At 54.1% G+C, this 18,781-nt stretch overlaps 8 protein-coding genes across 8 annotated transcripts; 4 read left to right on the top strand and 4 right to left on the bottom strand.

Annotated features, from left to right (window-relative positions):
* Nucleotides 1–168: 168 nt before the first annotated feature.
* On the top strand, nucleotides 169–1,101 carry J4E86_003306 (uncharacterized protein; the record flags this gene model as incomplete). The annotated part of the gene is made up of 1 exon (XM_051443862.1): nucleotides 169–1,101. The coding sequence occupies one exon, from the start codon at nucleotides 169–171 to the stop codon at nucleotides 1,099–1,101; it is 933 nt and encodes a 310-aa protein (XP_051305357.1).
* Nucleotides 1,102–1,747: 646 nt separating this feature from the next.
* Nucleotides 1,748–3,375, bottom strand: J4E86_003305 (uncharacterized protein; the record flags this gene model as incomplete). Its single annotated transcript, XM_051443861.1, has 3 exons — nucleotides 1,748–1,891; nucleotides 1,941–2,381; nucleotides 2,434–3,375. The coding sequence occupies 3 exons, from the start codon at nucleotides 3,373–3,375 to the stop codon at nucleotides 1,748–1,750; spliced, it is 1,527 nt and encodes a 508-aa protein (XP_051305356.1).
* A 1,178-nt stretch (nucleotides 3,376–4,553) lies between these two features.
* On the bottom strand, nucleotides 4,554–5,449 carry J4E86_003304 (uncharacterized protein; the record flags this gene model as incomplete). The annotated part of the gene is made up of 3 exons (XM_051443860.1): nucleotides 4,554–4,616; nucleotides 4,749–5,246; nucleotides 5,306–5,449. The coding sequence occupies 3 exons, from the start codon at nucleotides 5,447–5,449 to the stop codon at nucleotides 4,554–4,556; spliced, it is 705 nt and encodes a 234-aa protein (XP_051305355.1).
* A 950-nt stretch (nucleotides 5,450–6,399) lies between these two features.
* J4E86_003303 (uncharacterized protein) lies at nucleotides 6,400–6,987 on the bottom strand (the record flags this gene model as incomplete). Its single annotated transcript, XM_051443859.1, has 2 exons — nucleotides 6,400–6,752; nucleotides 6,819–6,987. The coding sequence occupies 2 exons, from the start codon at nucleotides 6,985–6,987 to the stop codon at nucleotides 6,400–6,402; spliced, it is 522 nt and encodes a 173-aa protein (XP_051305354.1).
* A 1,368-nt stretch (nucleotides 6,988–8,355) lies between these two features.
* On the top strand, nucleotides 8,356–10,032 carry J4E86_003302 (uncharacterized protein; the record flags this gene model as incomplete). Its single annotated transcript, XM_051443858.1, has 2 exons — nucleotides 8,356–8,772; nucleotides 8,827–10,032. 2 exons carry the CDS (start codon nucleotides 8,356–8,358, stop codon nucleotides 10,030–10,032), a joined length of 1,623 nt encoding a protein of 540 aa, XP_051305353.1.
* Nucleotides 10,033–10,396: 364 nt separating this feature from the next.
* Nucleotides 10,397–13,563, top strand: J4E86_003301 (uncharacterized protein; the record flags this gene model as incomplete). The annotated part of the gene is made up of 3 exons (XM_051443857.1): nucleotides 10,397–10,420; nucleotides 10,475–13,355; nucleotides 13,412–13,563. 3 exons carry the CDS (start codon nucleotides 10,397–10,399, stop codon nucleotides 13,561–13,563), a joined length of 3,057 nt encoding a protein of 1,018 aa, XP_051305352.1.
* Nucleotides 13,564–13,864: 301 nt separating this feature from the next.
* Nucleotides 13,865–14,809, bottom strand: J4E86_003300 (uncharacterized protein; the record flags this gene model as incomplete). Its single annotated transcript, XM_051443856.1, has 3 exons — nucleotides 13,865–14,102; nucleotides 14,156–14,538; nucleotides 14,603–14,809. The coding sequence occupies 3 exons, from the start codon at nucleotides 14,807–14,809 to the stop codon at nucleotides 13,865–13,867; spliced, it is 828 nt and encodes a 275-aa protein (XP_051305351.1).
* A 577-nt stretch (nucleotides 14,810–15,386) lies between these two features.
* Nucleotides 15,387–18,703, top strand: J4E86_003299 (uncharacterized protein; the record flags this gene model as incomplete). The annotated part of the gene is made up of 4 exons (XM_051443855.1): nucleotides 15,387–16,202; nucleotides 16,249–16,680; nucleotides 16,735–17,782; nucleotides 17,829–18,703. 4 exons carry the CDS (start codon nucleotides 15,387–15,389, stop codon nucleotides 18,701–18,703), a joined length of 3,171 nt encoding a protein of 1,056 aa, XP_051305350.1.
* Nucleotides 18,704–18,781: the final 78 nt, after the last annotated feature.

The following is an 18,781-nucleotide window of genomic DNA, read 5'->3' as shown; positions in this document are numbered from 1 at the left end:
GTGAGTGATGGCGCCGGCCGCGTCTATCTCGCCCGCGGGCTGCTGCGATCGCCCATGCGCCGACGCCACCAGCCTCAGCACCCCACACACGCAGCACGCCGTCTCCCACACTGACACCTGACTGAAGCTTGGAGATGCGCGTCCGTCCACGCCTGCCAGTGCGCGACAATGCTGCCCAAGAAGTGCTCCATCCTCCTGCCCTCGTACACTAACCTCAGTCCCCTCTACTATTCCCACGCTGGGAGCTGCTCAGGTCCCCAGCCGGGCAAGTCATGCCGTCATAGATTCGCACGTCCTGAGGCCGCAACACAGCGACGCTCCTACGCCCAACACCAGGACGCGCCCGCCTACCGCGATGACGCAGAGCTGCTCAGGTGGCCAGACGCCGTGAAGCCGCACAAGACACCCACGCCCTACCAGATCCTGAAGTGCCGCAAGGGCGACGCCTACACGAAGCACCGCTTCTATGCCCTCGTCAAGCTCTACCACCCCGACCGCTGCCATGCCGAGTCGGCCATCGCCCAGCTGCCCCTCCACGTGCGTCTCGAGCGCTATCGGATGCTAGTCGCCGCCCACGACATCCTCTCCGATGTCCAGAAACGCAAAGCGTATGATGCCTGGGGCCACGGCTGGGCCGGTCACCACCAGATGCCCATGGCCCCCCGTCATAAAGACTGGCACTATGATCCACATCGCTGGAATACGGATCCGCGTACCAATGCGACCTGGGAGGACTGGGAGCGCTGGCACTACGAGAACGGCGGCGGCGCCAAGGACACAGACGCCCGCACGATTCAGATGTCCAACTTTACCTTCATGGCCCTCATCTTCGCCTTTGTCAGCATAGGCGGCGTCGTGCAGGGCACTAGATTCAACACCTTCAACAACTCGGTCATAGAGCGGCGCGACCAGATCCACCGCGAGGCGAGTATGGAGTACAGCCGGAGCAGGAATGCCACTCTGAGCTCAAGTGGAGATCGCGACGAGCGCATACGCACCTTCCTTAATCACAGGGAGTCGACTATAGTCGGCGAGCAGTCCTACCAGCGCTTACTCCCGCCCGCCGACACCTGCTCGCCTGATGAGATCAGGAGGCAGTAAAACGAGTAAAATGAGCACATTGTGGTGCCTGATAGATTTGCTATACCCTCCAGCACATTTTGGTGCTATATCGTACGACTGTTATTACTTCGCGGCATGAATGGAGCTAGGGCGTTCGGTTCTGTATGTATCATTCGGCAGGCGGCACATATGCGCGCGGCGGGCATATCCTAGCCCTCATGCGCTCAGACACCACGCAAATTCAACGACAATCACCAACAGCACCCCCGCCGTGCCTGTGATCGTGTACTCGTTTTTTCTTCTTCCAGCACCCTGGCCGTCGATCGTAGTATGACGGCGGCGTAGAATATCGACACTGGCAATATATCGAAGATGATCTACGCCAGAAGCAGCATGGCTTCCGCGCTACCGCCTACACCTAGGGTAGCAGAGCCTCAAACACTGCTGCAACTGTGTCACGCGGGTCCAGTCCCCTAGATGATGTTCCAGCTTGGCAATAAGCGAGATATCTCAAGGGTAGGGTATATGACAAGTTTTATTACTACATGTATGCGAACGCATGAATGCTCGCGCCACCGATGCTCCATCTCAACGTTTACCGATGGCGATCAGTAATAACTTACGCGATTCTAGGTTTGCACCACCACCTGACATGCTCGCCAACAGCTGCACCTGCATCAACGACTCACCCCCTGCGCAATCGCCCCGCGACCTGAGGTGTCGTCAACACGCCATTCCTCAAGTTATCGAACTTGGAGTCAGGATACAGCAGCCAATTGGGCGATGACTCGATGCCTGCACCACTCCCGCTGCCCATCTTCTCGACAACCTTTATACGTTAGCAAGCTCGTCTCCACTCTCAGACGTCCACGACTCACGTTTGTCACGATGCTCCCGCTGTCATCTGTCCTGTCACCGCTGATCTCCCACCACATTGCGCCACCCAACCCTTGTTCTGCAATGTAGTCGACCTTCTTGAGCGCCATGGCCACAGTATCATAGCTGACGAACTCGCCACTCGCTTCGTCGTAGTACTCCTGTGCACCTGCAAGGGGCAAGTCCTTGAAGTCATAGACGCCTCGCTCGAACGATCCGGTGCCGATGCCACTGAACGACGTTCCTAGACCCTGAGTGTTGGTGAAGGAGCGACCATAAAGCGGCATGCCAAGATTGAGCTTGGAGGAAGGAACGCCCGCGGCGCTGTAGGCGGCCAGAACGGAAGCTGTATTGAAGGGCGTGCTCAGGGGAGTCGAGGTCGAAGGGTAAAGGTTCGATTGATGGCCAGTCTGGTCATCCCAGGAGCCAGCGTAGTCGTATGCCTATCTTTGCGTTAGTTTATTTGTTGCTGCATTTGGAGAAGCCAATACTTACCATCAGATTGATAAAGTCTGTGACTGCACTGATCTCTTTCAAGGGCAGATGCTTGTAGTTCTTCTCCCCGGCTGGCGAAGCAATAGTCAAGAGGAACTTGGGCTTTAGCTCGGATCCAGACTCATCTTCGTACACAAGCGTATTGGCATACTGGTCCATCTGACCTCTGGTCTCCTTCAACAGCGCAAGTAACTGCCCGCCTTGCTCCTTGTCGGTAGGATACTCCCAATCCACATCAATGCCATCGAAGCCATAGTCGCGAATCAACTCCACACACGAAGACGCAAAGCGCTGTCTGCCTGCGTCCGTAGCCATAGGCCCATCCATGTGCTTGGCAACTTTTGTATACGTCCAACCACCTACACTGAGCAACACCTTCAAGTTCCTATTCTTGGCCTTCAGGATTTGAAGCTGCTTCATCGATCCGTAAAGATTGTTGCCCACGTCGTTCCAGGAATCAGTCAGATAGTGCTTTTCCGCGTCGGCATATGTGTCGGTGAGGAAGACGGTGCCGTCGGGCTTGTTGTCGGCGAAGGAGTAGAGCAGGTGGGTGAGTCGCTCTGCGGGTATTTGCTGGGGTTGGAAGTTGCGTGCGTAGATGTCCCAATTTCCGTAGTAGGCTACTGAGCGGTAGCCGGGGTGGGTGGGGATGTTGGGGTTGGTGGGTTCGGGTGGTGTGTCGCTTGCTGTGGGCTCTGGTGGAGGTGGTGCGTAGGAAGGCGTGGCTGACACCGAAGGCTGCGTGATCACATAGCTTGTGACTATGGATGGGGAGGGAACAGTAAAAGTAGAGGCTGGCACTGAGGTCTCCGCGGTCATATAGCTAATGACTAGAGATGAGGAGGAAACGACAAAGGTAGCGGCTGAACTTTGGGATGGAGTCGTTGCGTATGAAGGCGTAGCTGAGACTGAAGGTTGCGTGGTTACATAGCTGATGACCATGGATGAGGAGGACACAACCCAGGTGGATGCTGAGCTTTGAGGAAAGCCGGATGTGCTAAAGCTAGCATAGTATTCGCTTGATGAGCTCGGCGTTGCAGTGGAGACGGCAGATGTCAGAATGGGTGATGAGGAACCAACGAAGCTATAGGCTGAACTTTGAGGTAGACCAAATGTGCCAAAGGTGGTGTAGTATTTGCTTGATGAGGTTGGAGTTGCGGTAAAGACGGCAGATGTTGGGTAATACGACTGAGCACTAGTCGAAGAATACGCGTAGCCACCAGGATACTGTTCCGCTGTCAGCATGATGAACGCCATAGAAGTAGATTGGCCTTGACTTACCAGAGCTTGCTCTATCTTCGCATACTCTCGTTCAAGCGTCTCAACCCTAAGAAGCAAGCATTCTCGATCACACTCGTCTTGCGTCTCCTGGGAAGAAGCGACGGCAGTGAGTAGAAAGATGGTGGCGCATAGCCAGGTTGGTAACGATCGTGCGCACTGCTTGTACTGTCAGTCTCATGAATAACATCCTCATGTCACTTCTGTTCTTCTCTAACATACCAGCATGTTTCGCATCACTGCACTTCAGTAACGGTTGTGGTAAACAAATGTATTATGTACTTTGTTTCTGGATATCGGTTACAACGGGTGTCTCTCCGTTCTTAAAACATATCCCTCTCGCGCGTCGTTGCCCCATGCTCCCACCCTCCTCCTTTCTTATCCAGCTTTTCCTCGTGGAATCTGCGATACTGGCATGCATCTCAAGCGTTATTTACGACCTGTCTTAGTACCTTTTGAGCTTGTCGTTCCTTGGGTGGTAACCGTTGCGCATGCATGTTGTTGTCCGTTCTTGGAAAAGGGTCCCGCTTGTTTTGGTAAGCAGGGACTTCAGGGAGTGGTTTGCGAGGTCGGTGCATGCAGGTACGCTATCTCAACGTGATAGAGACTAGCGTGGACTGTAGAAAATGTGGATGAGGTGGGTATGAATACACCATGCTGCGCAGAATTTAGGAGACGGGTTTGGGGCCGAAGATGGCTGGGTGCGGTCGTTTGGGGTGACTGGATCGTATCCTAGACTCTTGTGCTGGGTATCAAACGGTACGCAAGGCTGGTACCTGGCGATAGACCGGTTGTTGCTGTGGGTTCGCCTCCTATGCGGCGGGGGTCCTTCCGGTCAACATCTACTCGGCTCGAGGCCATGCATTTTCAGCCTCTGCTCCACCGCCTTCTTCGTCTTCCTCCTCCTGAAAACCAGCACAAAAATTACCACGGTCAGTAATGCAGCACAGGCCTGCACAATACCAACATACCAACTCGCACTCTACACACTGCGTCAGCAAGCCCTTCCCTCAAATTTCTCTGACCCGTCGACTTACCTGCACATTACAATAGCTGCTAAAGTTAATGTCGCCCACGAACTCTTTTTGGATTGCCCTCGCACCAGAACTACACGTCCAGCCCCAAAGATCATCGCTCTTTCCATTTTTATCTTTCTCGGTGCGATACACAGTAGCGGCTACACACCACACAATGAAGTTCCCCAGCATATTGACCCAGCTAAAGGTACTCGTGACAACAGCGGCTACATTAGCCTGTTCGATACCACACTTGTACGAAAAGATCGTTGCGAAGTTGAGCAGTACGGAGACGGCCGCGACGCCAAAGTACATGTACGTTGGCCATGCCCGTGTATTCTTCGCCCAGGGCGTGCGTAAGATGTTCTCGCCACTGGGTAGTCGGACAACGCGGTGGATACTGCGTGTGCTGAGGAACTTGTGCAGTGTAAGGGCCGTGAGGACGAGAACTGCGATAGAGATGAAGAGAGCGAGGGTGCGCGATATGACGCGTAATTTCCGGATACGTATTTTGAGGTCCTGAATATATGTTAGTACCGCTGATGCTCGCTTACGGCACTTCTTTGTTGAGGGCGTACCCTGTCTTCGTTTGCCGCTTCTTTGAGCTCCTCGAAACCGCCATGAGGTAGCGCTTGACTGTACTGTGCGCTCTGATCGTCGGTAGCCAATTGAAGAGTGATCGCAGGTATCGGTCTGTTAGATGAGAACTTGGAAGAAGTCATGGTCGATGGTAGCAAGTGTTGTAGGTCTTGCTCCTGCGAGGGGCGTTGAGGCATGGTATGTATGCGCAGTCATTGGATGTTCGTTGAACGCAACAAAGAATTTCGTGTGTCCCTTTTACAACATGTCGAAAGTCATGTAGATACTTGGGGTGGCTTTCAGGTTGGACATGGGGGTTTCCCAATTTGTACCGAGATCTTCGTGGTGATCTCCGTGTTGTTACATCAGCAGCCTCAGCTCCTCCAGCTCCAAACATTAGTCGATTGATAGTTCCGCCGATCGCGCCGTAATGTATCAGCACAGCTGAACTGCAGTGTTGATGACGTGCCGCTTGTGGCTGCGGTTGACCGTAAGCGGTATCGTGGTCGTGGCTGAGCTGATCCTGATTCGCCGAGTTACCCACAGACGATGCTTAGTGATGATGTCGCTATTCTAGGAATTGGTTGTCGTCGGCATGTGTACGTTGCATTTAACTGTTCATTTGAGGATCTCATGCTCGAGGTGGGCTGTTCATCGGTAAGATGGCTTTACGCCCCTTCGGGCAGGTGCCCATCACAAGATCGGAAAGAGCATCAGCCCATCAGTCGCTGCGCTTCCTCGGATCTGCTTTTTTCTTATGTGAGAACTAGTGGGTCGCTGCACCTCGTAAACGGAGGTAATTGAACAGATGCGCTGCAGTCTACATTAGCATGGAAAACGAAGTTGGCAGAATCCTAAGATAATGTCGACTCTGACGTGATTTCTGGTGTCCAGTGTGGGAGGTAATTATTGGGATTCTCTTTTTCAAACTGGCTGCTGTTCCAGCCGCAGCCGATCTTAGATGGATTTGATTGTGTTGCATTCGGCGACCTGTTCATGAGCGCATGGTACAGCTATTCCCAGCGTCATGCTGAGATGATTGCAATACTGACTAGCACTGGTTCTCCCTCGGATAACCCCGTCAGAGTCGCAGCTATCGCTGGAGGACGGACTGCTGCGTGAGCCATTCCTCCAGTTTTTTCTGTGCGTCTTTGTCCACCAGACAAAACTTGACGGGACCCATCTCACTCATTCCCTCTTGCTCGACGGGTACACGGTCCAGGCTGGCAACCTCTTTCACTTTCTCTGCAGTGTTCAACAGCCCACCCAACCTGAAAAGAAGCATCATTTCCCCATCAGCCCCAGAGGCTGGTATGAAGGCGCTCTGACTCTTGAAGACTGTGAGGAGGGAAAGATTGTGCTCATAAGCCTCGCGATCGTAGCCTATAGCTTCTTTTTCGGTCCGGACAAGTTCCCAATGATCGTCGGTAATTCGCTCCCGGGTGACTGTAGAGAGGAATCAGTACATGACAAATCCACATATGATAACCAGAACGAAGCGGTGTCACTAACCATCTCCGCGTTGATCACTGATGAGACGGACAGCTTCGATACGGGAATATCCAAAGAGTCGCATCCAGCGCTCGATAGTTTCCGGTGTAGGGTATTGGGAAGCAATCTGCGCGTCAGAGGCTGATGCTGCATGCACCATGCGCTCCAACTCGTCCCAACCAGTGTCCATAGTCGTGTAGCTGAAGTAGATTCTTTAAAGGTTGACTTGCGTAGTGCGATGCGCAATGATGCCCGGCGCGTGAGCGAGGTGGTGCTGTGGGCACCAAAGTCGACTATTTATGGGTTTCAGGCTGCTTTCACATCGCGCCTGATGATCTTGGTGTGACGCGCAGCTTCAGTCTCAACTGGTAGAGTGGTCGTTCTTTCCATGGTTTGAGTGAGGGAGTCACGACTGGAGCGACTCACCAGCACGGAACTATTCCGGGCTCACTAGGCCGTGTTGGGACTTTGCGCCCAACGTATCAGACTGTAAGAAATTATGACTCAGCTGCCTGCGACACTGTTGTGGTCTTCTACTTCGTTAACAGAACATCTTTTCGTGGTATGTGTGCGCGACCGAGAACAGTGGAGAGTCTGCACCGCCAATTTGGCGCTCATCAAAGCGGAGGAGGCTACAGGGTACGAACAGATAAGGGGAGTCAACGACTGAACTGCTGGAACAAGGTCAAGCGGGCAAAGGCTGTATATCGAAGATTCCTGCGATGGCTGCCTAGGTGTTATCGGAAGCAAACATCTCCCCCATTGGGAGCAAGCGACCACGCGCGTCGGGAACGGCCTGTCTTCTTGGTGGCATCTCGCAAGTTTCACCAGCTTCGGACTCCTTGGCAGCCAGATGCGCGCAGTACTCGCACGTCTGCAGGCTGCGACCTCCCTCTTCTGCACAATCATACGCACTGCTGCTGCGAGTTGCTACGAGACAGGCGTCTAGACACACGGCTTATCGAGTAATCAAGAAGCGCTGCAAGTGGATCCATTCTATTGTAAAAGATGGCACTTTACTCCTAAGCGACCCTTACATGCGCCTGATCTCTCTAGCCTCCGACGCAACGGTCGCACAACCATAATTACCGAGGCGTATTGCACGCGAGAAATGGACAGAAATGGACAGAATTCGTCCGAGTAAAAAATACGACTTCGCCAGAGCCAAGATGTCCGATGCAAAATGCGGGGAACGCGTGGCATTTCCATGGAGCAGACCCAGTAAACTCAAAGCAGAATACCCGTAGTACTCAAAAACGAGCTCGGAGGTCATAACTATCCGCTCCCGTGTGCAAACAGGGCGCGATGGGGCTCCGAGGAACTAACGCCCGTAAACATGTGTACGCCTCGTGGGTCTGGCTCCTCTTTATCCTTGCGGCAGTTTACGTGAATGGCTGCTGCAGCGGAAGCGCCACAAGGACCCTGGCGCGTTGGTAGTGCGATTGAGTTCTATAACTAGATACTTAAACAGGGTCAATTCTTCTCGAGAGGTTGCTTCTCTCCAACAGACGAAAGCTGCCACGGCTGCGTGTTCACCTCACATAGTTCTGTTACCAACATGCACAACTCCATCCTCTTAGCCGCTTGGGCTGGCGTTTCTTTTGTCCTCTACAAGATCATCTCCTCGATCATTATCTCGCGCCGCCATGCTGCTAGAGCACGTCAATTGGGCTGTTTACCCGCCCCTGAGACGAAGCAATCTCCATTCGATCCCCTTGGACTCCAGAATGTTGCCAAAATAATGAAGGCGGACAAACAATCCCGTATACCGCAGTATTTGAAAGATCGCGTCGATGATGCGTGCGCGAGGGAAGGCAAGATCATCAACACATTCCATCAAAAAATCATGGGCGCAGAGGGATACTTCACGGTGGAACCAAGAAACATCCAGGCTATACTGGCCACGCAATTCAAGGACTACGGATTAGGAGAAAGGCGAAACGGGAACTTTGCTCCACTACTCGGCCATGGCATTGTAAGTAGTATTGTCAGGAATGCGACAAGAACGTTGGACGCTGACATGTCGCAGTTTTCCAGCGACGGCGAGCAATGGGCGCATGCGAGGTCACTACTTCGGCCACAGTTCGCTCGCGACCAAGTCAGCGACTTGGACCTTGAGGAAGAACATATGAAGAACATGATGCGCGTACTGCCTACCAACTCAGACGGCTGGACAGATGTCACAGACCTAAAGCCGCTCTTCTTCCGCCTGACGCTCGACAGCGCCACAGAGTTCCTCTTTGGCGAGAGCGTTGACTCTCAGCTCGCATCACTACCCGACTACAAGTCTAGTAAGCCCCCAATGGCTGTTAACGAGCAAGACTTTGCCACGTCCTTCGACCAGGCGCAGAACACCATTGCCCAAGCTAGCCGCCTTGGAGAGGCCTACTGGCTCGTATACGACAAGACGTTCAAAGACCACTGCAAACGCTGCCACGAGTTCATTGACCACTACGTCCAACTCGCATTGTCAAAGGAGAAGGGTACTATCCAGGAGAAGTCGCATGGCAAGCAAAAATACGTCTTCCTTGATGGACTTGCGGAATCTACCCGCAACCCCATCGAGCTTCGCGAACACCTGATATCAATTCTACTAGCCGGTCGCGACACCACGGCATCGCTACTGTCGTACGTTTTCATGCTCCTTTCAGAGCACCCAGAAGTCTACAACGCCCTACGCAGCGTTGTGTTGGAGACTTTCGGCACCTATTCGAACCCCAAGAACATTACTTTCGAGTCGCTGAAGTCTTGCAACTATTTGCAGTGGGTTTTGAACGAGACTCTGCGTCTTTACCCTGTCGTCCCTGTTGATGGTCGCCGTGCCCTCAAGGATTCTACCCTTCCCGTGGGCGGTGGTCCAGATGGCACAGCACCTCTCTACGTCAAGAAGGGCATGCAAATAGACTACAGTGTATACATCATGCACCGTCGTGCTGATCTTTGGGGTCCCGACGCTGAAGAATTCCGACCTGAGCGCTGGAACGGAAGGAAGAGTGGGTGGGAGTATCTTCCTTTCAACGGCGGCCCAAGAATCTGCATCGGGCAGCAGTTTGCCCTGACAGAAGCTGGGTATGTAGTTGTAAGGTTGATGCAGAGGTTTGAGGCGATTGAGGGTGTTGGTAATACTTGGGAGCCGAAGGAGAAGGGTGGTATGGGTTATGTCAGGAATGGGCTCAGCTTGACGACATGTCCCGCGGATGGTGTTAAGCTGAGGTTGAAGGAAGCCAAGGAGTAAGCTGGTTGTAGATGAATTATTGGATCATGATCATAAGCTGTTATCTTCCATACCTCTATTGAATGATGCGACGAGATGGTACCAAGTATCTCGACATTACGGCGGTTGAACTTGTGTATTGCCCGATTGGCTGAACACTGTGCCCACCCTCGTCATTGTATCATCCGATGTCAAAAGCATCGCGTCCGTGATAGTAATTCTAAGTCGAAGCGTGCAGCTGCAAAGTGTGGCCAATCCCCCAAACTGTCCACGGGTGGCGCTGCGCTAGGACCGACGGGCGAGGCAAGGATCCGTCGGCGGGACATTTCCAAACTTTTGATGCACTCCAACATCTTCGAAACCAACACGCACCACATCGCCCAATATGCGGAGAGCGCGTGGACTTCGGGTGAGGAAAAGCAAAGCCGATTACTAACAGAAGTACCATGACTGACAATGGCAGGCTTCATCAACCCGCGACGTTTGCATCTTTTGCGCCACTCGTCAATTGGCTATCTCGAATACGCTCGCTGCATCGTCGGACGCTACACAGCGACGACAACTCAACTCGTCGAGCAGAGCCCCGCAGTCGGCCGAGGCCATCCTATACAAAGATGCCAATGAGCGCAAGGAGCCAATGTCGCAGGCACAGCGCATGCGGCAGGCGCTGGCCGCCAGCGCCCCTCAGCCGCAGCAAGGAGGATTCATGTCGCCTGCAGATAGGATGAGAGCATCATTAGCAGCACAAGCGCCGCCGCCTCAATCCCAGGCGTCACGGCAATTCCCACCAGAGCGCCGCGCAATGAACAGAGGCGGTCCTTTCGATGGGCCAGGGCGGAACCAGAGCAGAGACCGATTTGCACCTGGTGTACGGAGGACGACCGGCAACGAGCGTGGCAATGACCATCGACCACCGCCCCAGAATCGCTATACCGTCAATATGGATTCGAGACCACAGGTCAACACCCCGGCATTTGGCTCCGGTCACCTCAGACGACGAAACGACCCACAGCCCGAACGCTCCCCGTTCGGATTAGACGACCGAAGATCACCGCAGGCTCCCAGACCTGCACCGCAAAGAAAGATGCTGGATCAAGATGAGATATCAAAGCTGTTGGGTAACGCGGCCTCAAACTCCTCGAAGCCCTACACACCACTTGCAAGGGACATGAACGCGCAGAGGACATGTTTCCACTGTGGATCGAAGGAGCACGCGAGCAATATGTGCCCATCGAAGCCGGTGCTCCGCGAGCCTCAACGGCAGGAACAACCAGCACAGAAAACGGCCATGTATACACCGCCGCAACGTTACAAGGAATCAATATCGGATGCTGCAGAAGCCTGGGCGCAGAAGTCGAAGGGCAATATGGACATCGAACAGTCGGCAAGATGGCAGATAGAAGAGGATAGCAGGCGACGCAATGACGTGGACAGCGAGAGAAGGCGAAGTCGCTTTGCCTTTGACGAGCCGGACGAGTCCAAGAACCGATACGAAGAGCCCGCGCGAAGGCAGGGCGGAAACAAGGGCAGGAGCCGACGCATACAACGGGACGAGGAGGAGGATGAAGACCGGCCACACGTCAGCAAGCAAGAACGCAAGCGGTTACGGGCTGAGGCGAAGAAGGCAGCGCAGTCGGCAAAGGCCGGTCCTACACCGATCTCATTACCAGAGTACATCAGCGTGGCCAACCTTGCGGGTGCTCTTAGGTTGAGAGTAGAGGACTTTGTGCGAAAGTTGGAAGAGCTAGGGTTTGAGGATGTACAGAATGATCACATTTTGAACTCGGAGCATGCTGGCCTTATCGCGCAGGAGTACAACTTTGAACCGATCTTCCAGGCACAGGAAGACGATGGGGACCTCTATCCCGCAGCACCTCTTGAGCCTGAGGCCTACGCCGAGCTTCCTGCACGACCACCCGTTGTCACGATCATGGGTCATGTTGATCACGGCAAGACGACTATCCTCGACTATATGCGCTCGACTAGTGTGGCGGCTACCGAGTTTGGTGGCATCACACAGCACATTGGTGCGTTCAGTGTGCCACTCGCAAACGGAAAGAAGATCACGTTCCTTGACACCCCCGGTCATTCTGCATTCGAGACGATGCGCGCTCGTGGAGCCAACGTTACCGACATCGTTGTCTTGGTCGTTGCTGCGGATGATTCTGTCATGCCCCAGACCGTCGAGGCTATCAAGCACGCGCAAGCGGCGAATGTCCCCATGATTGTCGCCATCAACAAGATCGACAAGGCGCAAGCTGACCCAGATGCTGTCAAGCTTGATCTCGGCCGCCACGGTATCGAGATTGAGGACTTTGGAGGTGACATCCAGGCTGTCTGCGTTAGTGGAAAGACAGGACAGGGTATTGCCGACCTGGAGGAAGCCATTTCAACATTGTCGGAGATGTTGGATCACCGCGCTGATCCTGCTACCTCCGTCGAAGGATGGGTTCTTGAGGGTACCACCAAGAAATCTGGACGCGTCGCTACCGTCCTAGTCCGAAGCGGTACCCTTCGCCAAGGAACAACGCTTGTCGCAGGAACTACCTGGACACGCGTGCGTACTCTACGCAACGAGGCTGGTGCTGTCGTCAAGGAAGTCGGGCCTGGCATGGCTGTTGAGATCGACGGCTGGCGTGATCAACCCATCGCTGGCGACGAAGTGCTACAAGCACAAGATGAACAGCACGCGAGCTCGGTGACCGATCTTCGTAGCGAGAAGGTCGACAGAGAGCAGATGGCGCGCGACATGGAAGCCATCAACGAGTCTCGCCGCCTAGAGGCCGAGCGTCGTGCGGCCGAAGAAGCAGCTGCCAAGGCTCTCGAGAATGGCGAGGAAGCTGAAGTCGCTGAGGAGAAAGAGGCTGGTCCGGAGGTCGTCTCCTTCATTATCAAGGGAGACGTATCTGGCTCTGTTGAAGCAGTCATCGACTCTGTCTCCGCACTCGGAAACACAGAGGTGTCTACGCGCATCCTCCGCCACGGTGTTGGCGCACCCTCCGAATTCGACATCTCGCACGCCGCCGACGCAAAGGGACATATTGTCAACTTCAACACCACGATTCCTGGACATGTTGCCAAACTAGCAGAAGAGAAAGGCGTCAGGATTCTTGACAGCAACATCATCTACCGCGTAGTCGAAAACGTCAAGGACTTGCTATCCGAGAAGCTCGCACCAAAGGTCATCCAAAAGGTGACGGGTGAAGTGGAGATCGCAGCTGTCTTTGAGATTGGCCTCGGTGGTAGGAAGAAGATGAAGGTCGCAGGAAGTAAAGTCAGGAACGGTGTTGTTGATAGGGGTTCCAAGGCTAGGGTACTCCGTAGCGACAAGATTGTCCATGATGGTGGGTCATTCCTCACTCGGGTTGCAGTTGAAACATATGCTAACACAAATTATTAGGCGTGATCGAGTCGCTCAAGAACCAGAAGAAAGACGTCGAGCAGATGCGCAAGGATACCGAGTGCGGTATTTCGTTTGAAGGCTGGGAGGACTTCAAGGTGGGTGATCGCATTCAGTGTTACGAAGAGAAGTTTGAGAAGAGGAACTTGTAAGATAGTGTATACTATGTACATAGAGTAACGTGGGGTGGTTTGGGTTGAGGGTTTGATAACTACCCTTCTTCGTGTATATATGTAGATGTGTGGATATGTAACTATCAATTATCCCAATCACGCAAGATACGAGTATGGTGTAGGGATTGGTCTGCCACTACCCACGCTTGTGACCTGGATATTATCACTGAAAACCGTATTCGAGGTACTCTAATGCATTCGTCATTATCCTACGCCTTGTTGTACTATGACGCCCTGACACTTTCTGTTGCAGATATGCAACCTTTTATACTCTGGCCTCTTAATGTTCTCCAACGTGTTTCCGTAGCTTGGCCCCCGTCCATAATACCGGTGCAAAGTGTGTCGACATGTTGAAGCTGAACAGCGACACAAACCACAGTATGGCCATAACGGCGACTGGAACGAGTAGGAGCTCAGTGTGGTGGAGGAAGGGCAGTTCCTTGTAGCCCAAGAAGGTGATGATGAAGTAGTAGTTCAATGCGGCGAGGTAGAGTGTGTTTGAAAGGAGTAGCGAAAACCTAGGCAAGTCAGCGCATATCTTGATTCCTTGGGTTTAAAGTTTAAGACTTACCAATGGTGTGTGCCTATCAGTGGCATGCACAGGAATTGAACAACGTAGAGGAACACCCAGACCGGAACAAAGGCCCGAATGGCAACATCCCAACAGTATCCAAACTCGAGCTCTTCCTTGCCCGAGTCTTCTCCTAAGTTGTACAGTCCTCTCCTTCGTCCAGGTAGCAGTGTGTTGTCTGGGCCTAATAATCTGCCGACTAGAAAGAAGAACAGTGTCGCTATCAATAGCGAAAGCAGCAAGAAGTGCCCGAATATGAAGACCATGGTTATGTGGAGGGTCTGTGTAAAGCCATCTGCGTATGCGAAGCCCCATGCAAGTGATGTGAGAGTCAGGAAGAAGGAGAGTAGGTATGTAAACGACGGGTCGGGGCGGTGGTATGTCTTGGTGGTTTGTTTCCACGCGCTGTTAATTACATATCCTCACACAGAGACCAGGAATACATACATGGTAGTATATCTGTCGAAACACCTTCTTGGGTGCTATTATCAGGCTCATGATCTCCCATATGGCCATTTCAAAGTCCATCTGGGGGAATTTGAACATGCGCTTGAAGAAGCGCGGCATCTTGACCTCATTCCGCCGTGTCGATGGGGTCGAGCCAAAGTTTGAAGGTCCGCCCGTCGGCCTTGGGAGTGATATGTGCGGGTTCATGTTAGGCGTGCTTTGTGAGGTGGCCGTCTATAGGCAGCTGTTGAGTGAAGGCGCGACGCCGGAAATGGAGATACTCGAATGCGCGTCAGGTATTGGTGTCACCGCGAGTCCCAGACTTCCATTGTTGGAGGGGCGCGTCAATCGTCCAGTGGTTCGGTGAATGGTGGCTATGTGTTCGGTACCTGAGCGATGACGCCGCCGTCTGAGCTAGCGCCAAGAACGAGGCTGACAGGCTCCGCCGAGAGCAAGCCCGCAACGCCGACTCGCAACCTTTGCTCCTCTCACGACAACGCGCCCACCCACCTCAACCACGGCGAACGGCGCATCATCTCCACCCCCGCGCGCATCTTGGAACATATCGGCGCGACCTTTGCACCTGCCCGACGCATCGTGGAGACCTGCATCGCGCCTCCCGCTTTCGCGCGCACCTCTCGACGCTCCTTCTAGACACTAACCACGCGACAAAGACATCCATTGTCCACAACACTCCCGCGCCTGAGCATATCGTAATACAACGCCCAACATTACTTTGCGATCAATTCTGACAGCCCACCACAGCTCTCACGCACCCACAGCTATGGCGGACGACGCTGAGCTCGCCTTCCTCGAGGCGCAAAAGGACGAATACGACCCTTCAGCCGGTTACACCATGCCCGACGCTGCCGCTGGACAGGACGAGTACGACCCCGCCGCCACATACTCGCCGCAGTCCTACCAGTCGGCATCGATGCAGCCAGAGTCTGGCGCAAACTCACCACCGGCCGCCGACGCCGAGGGCGAGAATGGGGTGCAGCCTCAGCCTACTCAGACCTCCACAGAAGGCTCCGCAGCGCCGCCGTCTAAGCGACCGCGCACTGTGGGTGGTTTTGTCGACGAGAGTGAGGACGAGGAAGAGGAGCCCGCTGTGCAGCCGCAAGAGGCGAATGCTACACTGAGTGCTACTGGAGCTTCAGAGACTCCCCAGCCATCTTTTACAAACTCTCCAAACAATACACTCCCAAACCCAGATGTACAGTTACATAGTGCACAAGATCAGGCTCCCGCTTCCATCTCTGCTTCTGTCGCTGTCAATGAGCCTGCTCCCTCTGTTGCTTCTCTTCCTAACGGCAGTACGCCTGTTGCAGACGCTACTAAGCCAGGTGCTCCCGACGTCATGACTGCTGCTTCGGCACGCCCGTCTGTAGCCCCAGCTACTCCAGCTCCTATGTCTGCTTCTCTACCAAAGGCTCGTCTTCCTCAGGACCGAGTGGGTATTCTCGAAGATCGCATTGCTGAAGATCCGCGTGGTGACATCGAAGCGTGGTTGAGTCTAATTGAGGAGCACCGTAGGCGACACAAGCATGACGACGCACGAGCTGTCTTTGAGCGCTTCTTCAAGATCTTCCCTTCATCAGTAAGCAGGACTGGCGATATCTCATGTGATGTACTAACATGTCTAGGGCGAGCAATGGGTCGAGTACATTGCCTTTGAGACGGAGCTTGACGAGCTGCCAAGGGTCGAACACCTCTTCGGTCGCTCTATTCCTTCAGCCCAATGGCTTGGCATCTACTCTGCTTACATCGACTTCATCCGTCGCCGCTTCAACCTTACCACTGACCAAAATGGACAGAACCGCCAGACCGTCACACAAGCTTACGAGTTCGTCCTTACTTCAGTCGGTCTGGATGTTCACGCTGGAAAGCTTTGGCTTGACTACATCGAGATGCTCAAATCTGGGCCTGGTGTTCTCGGTGGCAGCAGCTGGCAGGACATGCAGAAGATGGATACTCTGCGCAAGGTATACCAACGCGCTGTTTCAGTACCACACAACGCGACCCTAGAGATCTGGCGAGACTACGACAGGTTCGAGACGAGTCTGAACAAGGTTACAGTAAGCCTCAGTGCATTCAGTTCCTTGTATTTACGAGGCTAACATCGACGACAGGGCCGTAAACAACTCCAAGAAACCTCGCCTGCCTATATGACTGCACGCAGCGCCATCAACGTCCTCGACAACAACATCACAAGGGGCGTCAACCGAACTACACTACCCAAGCTGCCACCCGCCGCCGGCTTCGATGGCTACGAGGAGTACATGAACCAAGTGAAGCTATGGAAGAACTGGATCCAGTGGGAGAAGAGCGATCCGCTTGAGTGTGCTACAGACAACCGGGAGTTGTACAATAAGCGTGTACTCCACCTGTACAAGAATGCGCTCATGGCCCTCCGCTTCTGGCCAGAACTGTGGTACGAAGCAGCTGAGTGGTGTTACGAGAACAACATTCAGGCTGAAGGCGACAAATTCCTTAACGACGGCATCGATGCGAACCCTGAGAGCTGTCTCCTAGCCTTCAAGAAGGCCAACCAGGTCGAGCAACGCACCGATTTCGAGGATGGCCAAGCAGGTATTGTTGCCAAGGGCAAGGCTGTACGAGAGCCATACCAGAGGCTGCTCGACACCATCTACGATCTCACAGCACAAGTCAAGAAGCGAGAGGAACACTCCATCTCCCGTGCGAAAGAGCAGTTCGAGGCACAGAAGGCTGCCGACGAAGCAGCCCGCGCAATCGCACAACAGAACGAGGATGCTGACGACGAGGACGAAGTCGTTGCTGCGCGTCGCTTGAAGGAGAAAGAGGACGCTTTCGCCCTTCAACTCCAGGCCATGTCCGCCGGGTACAATGCGCAAACACAAAACCTTAAGAAGACACTCACGTACACATGGATAGCTCTCATGCGGGCTATGCGCCGTGTTCAGGGCAAAGGAGATCCCAGGGGCGAGATTGGTGGCTTCCGTGGCATCTTCACCGAGGCTCGCAAGAAGGGCAAGCTGCTGAGTGAAGCCTACGTCGCCAGTGCGCTCATTGAGCATCACTGCTACCAGGAACCAGCCGCACAGAAGATTTTTGAGCGGGGTATGAAGCTGTTCCCCGAGGATGAGCAATTCGCATTGGAGTACATCAAGCATCTCATCAAGCTCAATGACTCCACCAGTAAGTGACAAGGTCCACGCATAAGGTCTCCTACTAACTTCTTCAGATGCTCGTGCCGTCTTCGAGACAGTCGTTGGGAAGCTCACGGCTAAGCCTGAGACCGTTCACAGGGCTAAATCGCTTTTCGCATTCTTCCATGATTACGAAGCCCAGTTCGGCGAGCTGGCCCAGATCACGAAGCTAGAGCAGCGCATGGCGACTCTCTTCCCTGAAGATCCTCAGCTGCACCGCTTCTCGCAGCGCTTCGCGACCCAGACCTTCGACCCGATCTCCGTCCGTCACATCATCTCGCCTCGCACACAGATGAAGCCCGTCATGCCAGCGACCATGCCATCGGTTATGCCCTCCATCGAAGAGCAGCAGCAACAGCAGCAGCAACCGATGCCTGCGCTACCACCCCAGATCGTAGCCGAACAACAGCGCCTCGCGTCTCCCGGCATTGCGAACTCCCCACACCTCGGAAACCTCATGCCCGTCACGAACTCACCAAAGCGCCCTCTCGATGACGCGGACGACGGTGGACAGCCTCGCAAGCTCGTTAGGGGCGAATCACCTCTCAAGGGCGCAGCAGGTCGCCGTCTCGATGCTGCACGCCGCAACCTAGCCACCACTGGTGCGACACCCGTTGGCCAGGCTCCCGGTCCGCCACCTCTGCCTCGTGGGGTCAACTTCCTCCTCGGCATCATTCCCCCTGCAAGCACATACAAAGAGACGCGCTTCAAGGCTGATGGTTTGGTGGCTCTGCTGCGAAGCGTTGATGCCATCCCCGTTCCACCGGGCCAGGGTCCTCCGCAGCCACAGCGCTGGGGCACCACCCCGACAACAGCGCAGCAGCTGCAGAGCATACAAGAGAAATACGGCAATGGTGGACACATGCCCATGCACCCAGCTATGGCGGGCGCAAACGCTTGGGGGCCTTAGGAAAGGTATCCAACGTTCATCTTACTGGAGCTTGTGCGCCGGCATTACCGCGTTTGAGCAAGAAAGAGTCGGATTATC

Source organism: Alternaria arbusti (assembly GCF_024043155.1).
Source record: "Alternaria arbusti strain BMP 1465 chromosome Unknown scaffold_3, whole genome shotgun sequence".
Lineage (NCBI taxonomy): Eukaryota > Fungi > Ascomycota > Dothideomycetes > Pleosporales > Pleosporaceae > Alternaria > Alternaria arbusti.
This window is presented reverse-complemented; position numbering and strand designations above follow the sequence as displayed.